The 9,516-nt window shown below is 51.4% G+C and overlaps 1 protein-coding gene across 1 annotated transcript in view; it reads left to right on the top strand.

Moving 5' to 3' along the window:
* The first annotated feature begins 5,271 nt into the window (after positions 1-5,271).
* The window catches only part of LOC137430005 (scavenger receptor cysteine-rich domain-containing protein DMBT1-like), a 188,904-nt gene continuing 184,659 nt past the window's right edge, over positions 5,272-9,516 (top strand). The window contains exon 1 of the mRNA XM_078780034.1: positions 5,272-5,413. Within this exon, the coding sequence (XP_078636160.1) occupies positions 5,347-5,413 (67 nt within the window). The 5' untranslated portion in view covers positions 5,272-5,346. The remainder of the gene's footprint in view (positions 5,414-9,516) is intronic.

Raw genomic sequence — 9,516 nt, 5'->3', positions numbered from 1 at the left:
GTTTCATATTAATCGGAGAAGTAGTTACCGAGCTATGGCGATTTATTTACCAAACTCCGCAAGCCGTTCGCTTTGGCTTTGCGAATGGACCAAACCATTTCATGTAAATAGACGGGGGGATTGTCACCGTACTCGCAAGCCGTTCGCTTTGGCTTTGCGAATGGACCAAACCATTTCATGTAAATAGAGGGGGGGGATTGTCACCGTACTCGCAAGCCGTTCGCTTTGGCTTTGCGAATGGACCAAACCATTTCATGTAAATAGAGGGGGGGGGGTATAATTTTAGATATATATATAGTACGGGCACGCCCTAGTCTATCTATAATTCCAGTACTCTCTGTGTGTCTGTGTGTCTGTGACCGCTGTTTCTCGACAACCACGGGTCCGATCTAATTGAAACTTGCCAGATATATTGCTGGGGACCTGAGGATGTGCCTTTTCAAGGTTTCATATTAATCGGAGAAGTAGTTACCGAGCTATGTCCAAAAAACGATTCAACCAATCAGAGAGCAGCGAGCTATCACGTGTGCCGAACGTGGCGAACAGACTCTGCCTCGGACGGCACATTTGAGAGCGTATTCATTTATTTCACGTTGGCAAACTATTTTGGTGCTATGTTGGCATTAAACTATGTTTTAAAACTAATTACAACTAATTTGCGATTCATCGTAACTGCGATATGCGACCCTCCGGACAGTCAAATGAGGACGTCACTTCCGGACTTACGGATAGTCATAGTGACGACGTACTGAATGCTGAACGTGGCGAGCAGACGCTGCCTCGGACGGCACATTTGAGAGCGTATTCATTTATTTCAAGTTGCAATCTGTGTTGATTGTTGTAAGGTACGATCGATTGTAGTACACGTTTATAATAACTCTGCCGATACAGGCCCGATTAACTGCAGCGCCATCCGAGCTGCGGCGTCGGGAGGATACATTCATTGTACGGTCACATCACGCACTTACGGTATTACAGGTTATTACAGGTTACAGGTTACAGGTTACAGGTTACAGGTATTACAGGTATATTGCTGGGGACCCGAGGATGTGCCTTTTCAAGGTTTGAAATTAATCGGACAAGTGGTTCCCAAGGTATGGTCACCGTACTCGCAAGCCGTTCGCTTTGGCTTTGCGAATGGACCAAACCATTTCATGTAAATAGAGAGGGGGGGTTCTGTGGTCGTTACTGCCACGTGGTTTCAAAGTTTTTTTTTGTTGTTGTTGTTTGCACGCATGTTTTTTTGCACCCACGTACGGGCACGCCCTAGTCTATCTATAATTCCAGTAATCTCTGTGTGTATGTGTGTGTGTCTGTGTGTGTGTGTGTGTGTGTGTGTGTGTGTGTGTGTGTTTGTCTGTGACCGCTGTTTCTCGACAACCACGGGTCCGATATACTTGAAACTTGCCAGGTATATTGCTGGGGACCCGAGGATGTGCCTTTTCAAGGTTTGAAATTAATCAGACAAGTGGTTCCCAAGGTATGGTCACCGTACTCGCAAGCCGTTCGCTTTGGCTTTGCGAATGGACCAAACCATTTGATGTAAATAGAGGGGGGGGGGGGGTTCTACCGTACTCGCAAGCCGTTCGCTTTGGCTTTGCGAATGGACCAAACCATTTCATGTAAATAGAGGGGGGGGGGGGGGTTCTGTGGTCGTTACTGCCACGTGGTTTCAAAGTTTTTTTTTGTTGTTGTTGTTTGCACGCATGTTTTTTTGCACCCACGTACGGGCACGCCCTAGTATATATAAATATATATTATCCCACACACCCATGCAGAATGTTTTTTATGATATTTGTGATGCCATAGGTCATGTGGTATGGCAGCCATTTGGTTTAAAAGCAAATAATTAAAAATATATTTCTCGGAAACCGCTGAATGGAAAAATTTGAGACTTGGCGCATTGTCAAGTAGTCCCAATAGGGAACAAAAGCATGATAATGATGACATCAAAGGTGAAGTGGTATACCAGCCAAAAATGCTTTAATCGAATTCCTTATCCTAAAAATCTGACATTGCATGCACATGATCCATGACCCATTTGTATTGAAATATTAAATTTATGACATCATAGGTCACATGGTTTGGCAGCCATATTGGATTGAAGGAAAATATTAAATAATTATATCTCTGAAACCACACACCCTATCAATGCAAATTTTTAAAATATCATCCAACAGCACTGTTGCATATAGTTTGAAAATGATGTTGTCGTAGGTCACGTGGTTTGGCAGCCATCTTGGATAGAAAAACAAACCTTATCCGATCACCACAAAACTTCACAAACGTGATCCCCGACCCATACATATGCAGAGTGAAGTGAACATTTTTAGGTCATATGTCATGTAGTATGGCAGCCATATTAGCTTGAAAGCCGATATTTAAAAAAAATCCGTTCTCTGAAACTGCTTTACCGATCAATGTGAAACCTGTCATGTCTGGTAAAAATGTGATACTTGAGAACAGCTGAAGGGATTTAAATCAAAGTTGTTTATTTTTACGACAGTGAACGATGGCATATACCCATTGTCGGACTATGCGGAGGCATGTTGGCGACACAGTCGCATTGTTCTAGTTTTTTTTTCTTATTTTTGTGGGGTCTAAAATACTTCTCGACACCCACTAAAGAATGGGGTCGGGAATAATTTTATATTACCTTTCATGCAGCTACAAAAGCTTCGGCACTATAGATTTATTTTGATTTAAAAACAAAAATCCCTGAAGAATTAAACTTTAAAAAAATTATTCAAAAATACGTTTTGCCAAAAACACTCCCTCACTGAACTCACTGATGGAATTCCAAAACTGTGATAAAGATCTGTTTGGCTATCTCTGACAAAAAATGATGGCAACACACACACACACACACACACACACACACACACACACACACACACACACACACACACACACACACACAATCTCTCTTGTAATTATAGATTTTCTTTTTTGTCCATAATCGAGTCTCGTGGAAGCGCCAGTACCCTCAACGGATGAGGACGTGACTGACAAAAACATGATGCAAAAGGCGCTTGCATGGGGCGGACAAAATGGATACAGAAGGAAACTCCAAGATGGAAAACTGGAATATTGGAAGTAGGAGGGGTTTGTGTGGTGTTAACGAAGGTAGAAAAGATCATGGTTTTGAAATGGGGATAATCTGAGACGTTGATGAACAGCTGTCTTGAAGACCTGGATGGAAGAATGAGATTGAATAGGATGTGGAATTTGATTTCACAGGTGGGGAAAAGGGGAACAAATGAGTAGAGGTGCGCACTGATCCTGGATTTAGGTAGTTTCACCAGAAGGGGGATGACGGTGGACAGTTTGTGCACAACAGAAACCTGAAGGGGGTGGAGGGCAAAGCAGGGAAAGGGCTTAGGTTGAAAGACCAGATAGGAGGTGTTGGAATGTTGGAAAGTTCACAATCTGGGGTGGAAAGTTTGCAGATTGATTCAGTCCCATGGAGTCACAGAAGTCCTTTGATGAAGTACCATGTCTGGTGAGAGAGGTACGAACATCCAGCCAAGTTGCATGATGACAATTGAAATTGCCACATATGAGGAAGAGAGAGTTGGAATGAGTGGTTAAAAGTTTATCCTTGTTGTGTCAGATAGATGTAGATGGAATCATTACTGTTAGGAGGAAGGGACAACACACATGGGAGAGAGGGAGAGGAGGTGAATTCTCAGCCAGAGGTATTCCTGGGTGTTTGGATATGTAAGATCAGTACAAGGGCAGTGGGAAATTGAGTTATTGATGTAAAGTGCAACTGCACCGCCGGAGCGTGGTTAAGGCCTCCAGAATTGGAGGAGACAATAACCAGGGAGAGACACAAAGGAGTTTGGACTTCCTATGGGAGGAAGGATTCTGTTAAACAGATGATGTCTAACTTATCGGCAGCAGCCTGTATTGAGAGATCTTTCAGGTTCGAGTTGAGTCCTTGGGTGTTAGAAGTTCACAAAGTTAGAGATAGGGGGTGGAGGGAGAAGGCATTGGGATGGTGCAGGTTGGGAGGGTGGAGGCTTTGCGGGGTAAGCTGAGGCATCGAAGGGGTGGGGAGTGGGGGGAGGTTTGTGTGTGGGTGAACCTTTGAGTGTGTTTGATGCGGGGAACGTTTGAGTGTGTGGAGTGCATGGGAAGGAAGGAGTGTGTGGATTGCATGGGAAGGTTTGAGTGTGTGGATTGCATGGGAAGGTTTGAGTGCATGGAGTGCTTGGGAAGGTAGCAGTGTGTGGAGTGTGTGGGAAGGTCTGAGTGTGTGGAGTGCGTGGGGAGGTCTGAGTGTGTGGAGTGTGTGGGAAGGTTTGAGTGCGTGGAGTGCATGTGAAGGTTTGAGTGCTTGGGAAGGTTGGAGTGTGTGGGAAGGTTGGAGTGTGTGGGAAGGTTGGAGTGTGTAGAGTGCATGGGAAGGTTGGAGTATGTGGGAAGGTTGGAGTGTGTGGGAAGGTTGGAGTGTGTAGAGTGCATGGGAAGGTTGGAGTGTGTGGGAAGGTTGGAGTGTGTAGAGTGCATGGGAAGTTTGGAGTGTGTGGGAAGGTTGGAGTGTGTAGAGTGCATGGGAAGGTTGGAGTGTGTGGGAAGGTTGGAGTGTGTAGAGTGCATGGGAAGGTTGGAGTGTGTGGGAAGGTTGGAGTGTGTAGAGTGCATGGGAAGGTTGGAGTGTGTGGGAAGGTTGGAGTGTGTGGGAAGGATGGAGTGTGTGGGAAGGTTGGAGTGTGTGGGAAGGTTGGAGTGTGTAGAGTGCATGGGAAGGTTGGAGTATGTGGGAAGGTTGGAGTGTGTGGGAAGGTTGGAGTGTGTAGAGTGCATGGGAAGGTTGGAGTGTGTGGGAAGGTTGGAGTGTGTAGAGTGCATGGGAGGGTTGGAGTGTGTGGGAAGGTTGGAGTGTGTAGAGTGCATGGGAAGGTTGGATTGTGTGGGAAGGTTGGAGTGTGTAGAGTGCATGGGAAGGTTGGAGTGTGCGGGAAGGTTGGAGTGTGTAGAGTGCATGGGAAGGTTGGAGTATGTGGGAAGGTTGGAGTATGTGGGAAGGTTGGAGTGTGTAGAGTGCATGGGAAGGTTGGAGTATGTGGAACGCGTGGGAAGGCTTGAGTGTGGAGTGCATGGGAAGGTTTGAGTGTGGAGTGCATGGGAAGGTTTGAGTGTGTGGGGTGCGGGGATTATGAAAATAATATGCAAATAATAAAATTTTTGCAAAGGCACAAAAATTGTAATTCTGAATCAAACTGGTTTTTCAAGAGTTTGTCAGGCATTACATTTTTTCATGTTGAGATCACACCCCATAGGACAGTATATAAGTGTGACCATGCCATCAATCAGTGCGTTTCCATTACCAAGTGTATAATGGCGACAATGAAGAAGCATTCCCTGTACGTCTTTCTCCTCTCCACCTGTCTCTCCGCTGCAATAGGTAAGAATTGCCAAATTAGATAATAACGAATGGAAAGAAGTTTTGTAACATTGCTAAACCATTTATAGTTCAAATTATTATCTATATAGTTACAACTATTGTACTATTTTCCTGATTAATACACCAATGTATCCTGAATAAATATGCGTTGACATCTTGATCTTGATAAAAAATGGTTAAAAAGACTGACGGAGGTCTTTTACAACTTGGTCTATTTATTATGATCCCTCTGTGATAATGGAGTCTCTTGAGGAACTTGCATCACTTTCGTCTGTCTTTGGCCCACTGACTGAAAACCTGTGATGGACTGGGACGAAAAAGCGTCCCAGGACCTAATTTCGGGCTGCAGGCAATTATTTAATTCATTATGCTTTCCACACGGTTTTTATGCCTCTGTTGACGAAGTCGCAGGAGGCATTATGTTTTCAGGTTGTCCGGCCGTGATAGGTTTTTGTTGCCGCGATAACTTGAGAACGGCTAAAGGGATCTTAGACAAACTTGGTGCAGGTATGTACAATGTTGTAAAGATTAAGTGATTCGATTTTGGGGTCCAGAGGGCAAAGGTCAGATAAAATGGGATAACTTGAGAACAGCTGAATGGATTTAAATCAAACGTAGTACAAGAATTATAATGATGTAATCATGTGGGCAGAAGCATATCAGTCGACGTCGTGTGATGTCGAAGAGTGTTGTTCTAGTTCAAGGCGAATTCAATGTACATATGTCAGCTATTGTAGCGGCTACCGCTGGGTTTTCACAATCGCCTTGCACCTATCAAGGACGCGGAGCGATCACCATGCCGGGCTCGTCCAGGACGCCCGGGCAGGCTCGCCCTCAACTTGCCAGGCCGCAGCCAGGACGCTGGGCCACGCCCCCTCTCGCCTTTCCTGGGCAAACGCTCCGGGATAATATGTATATATATTGCTGCCCGATAAACGGGCTTTTCAGAGTGCCTGAGTGTTTGGTTTGATTAAAGCAACTCGGATGAATTCCAGCTTTTTGTCACGTCCATTCTTCCGATCGACGTGGGAGCACCAGCTCCTTCATTGGTGACCTACCGACATGGACACGGCAGTCGCCCTTAAACTGCCTACCTTCTGGGAGGCTCACGCGGCGGTTTGGTTCGCACAGGCGGATTCCCTGTTCGCCCTGCGAGGCATCACGGCCGACGACACCCGCTTCCACCATGTGGTAGCAGCGCTCGGTTCGGCCACCGCGGCCCGCGCCCTGAGCCTCCTCGAGAGCCCGCCAGCCGCTGACAAATACGGCGCGATTAAGAAGCTTCTCCTCGACGCTTTCGCCCTCCCATCGGCGGAACGCGCACGGCGCCTGCTCGACCTGCCCAAGCTCGGCGACACGCGCCCTTCCGAGCGAATGGACTACATGCTTTCACTGCTCGGCGAGCACTCTCCGGCATTCCTGTTCCGGGAGCTGTTCCTCCGTCAGCTGCCTAACCCGGTACGCCTCGCCCTGGCAAGCACGACGATCACAGATCCCCGGGCCCTTGCCAGAGAAGCCGACAAGATCTCCGCCGCAGGACAGCGCATCGCAGCGGCGACATGGGACCCACCGCCGTCCGACGCAACACCCATGGCGCCCGAGCACCCGGCACAGTCGACGACCGAACTGCCGACGCAATTGGCGGCCGCTACACCGAGCCGACCACCTCCAGCACGACGACCGGGGCCTCCACCTGACCAAGCGTGGTGTTACTATCATGCCAGGTTCGGACAGAAGGCCCGGACATGCCGACCGCCGTGCACCTTCGGCAGGCCGGGAAACGGCCGGGCCGGCGTTCATTACCAGCCATGAGCGCCGGCCACATGGGCAACTTACTGTTCATCACGGATAAAGCGCCCGGACGGCGCTTCCTGTGCGACAACGGCGCCCAACTGAGCATCATACCCGCCTCTGACCAGGACAGGCAATCCGCGGTTTGCGGCCCCTCCTTGGTTGCGGCCAACGGATCGACCATCCGCACCTTCGGCCCACGCAACGTCACCCTCTGCTTCGGCGGCCAACGCTTTGCTTGGACGTTTGTAACCGCAAACGTGCCCATGGCTCTGCTAGGCGCCGACTTCCTCTGCGCACACGGACTGCTGGTGGACGTCCAACGGCGTCGTTTAATCAACGCCGAAACCTTCAGCTCCCTGGTATGCACATTGAGCAGCTCCGCGCCGACCGAGCTGGCATGCGCCGTCCCGGCGGCGAACGAGTTTGCTCGCTTGCTCACGGAGTTCCCGGCCCTCACGCGGCCGACGTTTTCGGCCGTCGCAGTACGGCATGGGATCGAGCACCACATACCAACCACGGGCCCGCCGGTCTATGCCAGGGCCCGCCGCCTCGACCCAGCCAAGCTCGCCATGGCGAAGGCCGAATTCGACGCGTTGGAGCACCTCGGCATCGTGCGGCGCTCCGATAGCGCGTGGGCCTCGCCACTGCACATCGTGCCAAAGCCGGGGGGTGGATGGCGCCCGTGTGGCGACTACCGCCGTCTCAATGACGCTACCACCCACGACAGGTACCCGATCCCGCATATCCAAGACTTCTCCGCCCGTCTGGCGGGACGGGTCATTTTTTCGAAAATTGATCTCATACGGGGATATCACCAGGTACCTGTCAGGGCGGCCGACGTCCCTAAAACGGCAGTCATCATGCCGTTCGGCTTATTCGAATTCTTGCGGATGCCGTTTGGTCTCAAGAACGCGGCTCAGGCGTTCCAGCGCTTGATGGACGGCGTGCTGCGTGACCTGCCGTTCCTTTTCGTTTACCTGGACGACATCCTCGTCGCCAGCACGTCCCGGGCCGAGCACCTCCTCCACCTCCGAACACTGTTCGGGCGCCTCAGCGAGCACGGCCTCATCGTCAACCCGGCCAAATGCCACTTCGGCACGACGGCCGTTGATTTTTTGGGCCACCACATCACCAAGAACGGGGCCGTGCCGCTGCCAACCAAGGTCGAGGCCATCACCACGTTCCCGCGTCCCCGCACCATAAAGGCCCTGCAGGAATTCCTGGGAATAGTGAATTTTTATCACCGCTTCGTGCCCCGCGCTGCTCAACTCATGCGGCCCCTCTACGAAGCCCTCCGGGGCAAGCCGGAAGCACGACATCGCCTGGTCCGCAGCAATGGATGCGGCCTTCCAAAGCTCAAAGCGGGCCCTCGCCGACGCAACACTGCTCGCTCACCCGGTGCTCAACGCTCCCATCGCCCTCACCACGGATGCCTCCGACTACGCGGTGGGCGCCGTACATGAGCAATGGGTGAATGGGGTTTGGCAGCCACTCGCTTTTTTTCAGCCGGCAGCTCCGGCCGAACGAGCTCAAATACAGCACGTTTGACCGGGAGCTCCTCGGTCTACACCTGGCCGTCCGCCATTTCCGCCACCTCCTGGAGGGCCGACCTTTCACGGCGTTCGTCGACCACAAGCCGTTGGTTTACGCCATGGCCAAGGTCACGGAGCCGTGGTCGGCCCGCCAACAGCGCCACCTCTCCGCCGTGTCGGAGTTTACCATGGACATCCGGCACATCGCCGGCAAAAACAACGCCGTGGCCGACTGTCTTTCCCGGGCCAGCGCGAACGCGGTCCACCTGGGCGTGGACTTTGCGCTTATGGCGGCGGACCAAACCACCGACACCACGGTGCAAGCCCTCCGGGCGGCGGACATGGGCCTCCGCCTGGCCGACATCCCCTTCGCGGACACTGTCCTGCTCTGCGACGTCTCCCAAGGCCAGCCTCGCCCCATCGTGCCCGTCACCTGGCAACGCCGCATCTTCGCCTCCCTCCATGGCCTTTCCCACCCGGGCCGGAAAGCTTCCCAGAAGCTGGTGTCGGCGCGATTCCTCTGGCGCGGCCTTCGTCGGGATGTCCGCGATTGGACCAGCACCTGCACGGCCTGCCAACGGGCCAAGGTCCACCGACACACCCAGGCCCCGCTGGCACCTTTCACCGTGCCCGAACGACGTTTCGACCACGTCAACGTGGATCTGGTGGGCCCCCTCCCCCCATCACGGGGGTTCACACACCTGCTCACCATGGTGGACAGGACCACCAGGTGGCCGGAGGCCGTTCCCCTCGTCTCCACCACCACCGCCGACGTGG

Source organism: Myxine glutinosa, chromosome 6 (assembly GCF_964187855.1).
Source record: "Myxine glutinosa chromosome 6, kmMyxGlut1.1, whole genome shotgun sequence".
Taxonomy (NCBI): domain Eukaryota; kingdom Metazoa; phylum Chordata; class Myxini; order Myxiniformes; family Myxinidae; genus Myxine; species Myxine glutinosa.
Note: the sequence above shows the minus strand (reverse complement) of the source record. Positions and strands in the feature narration are given on the sequence as shown.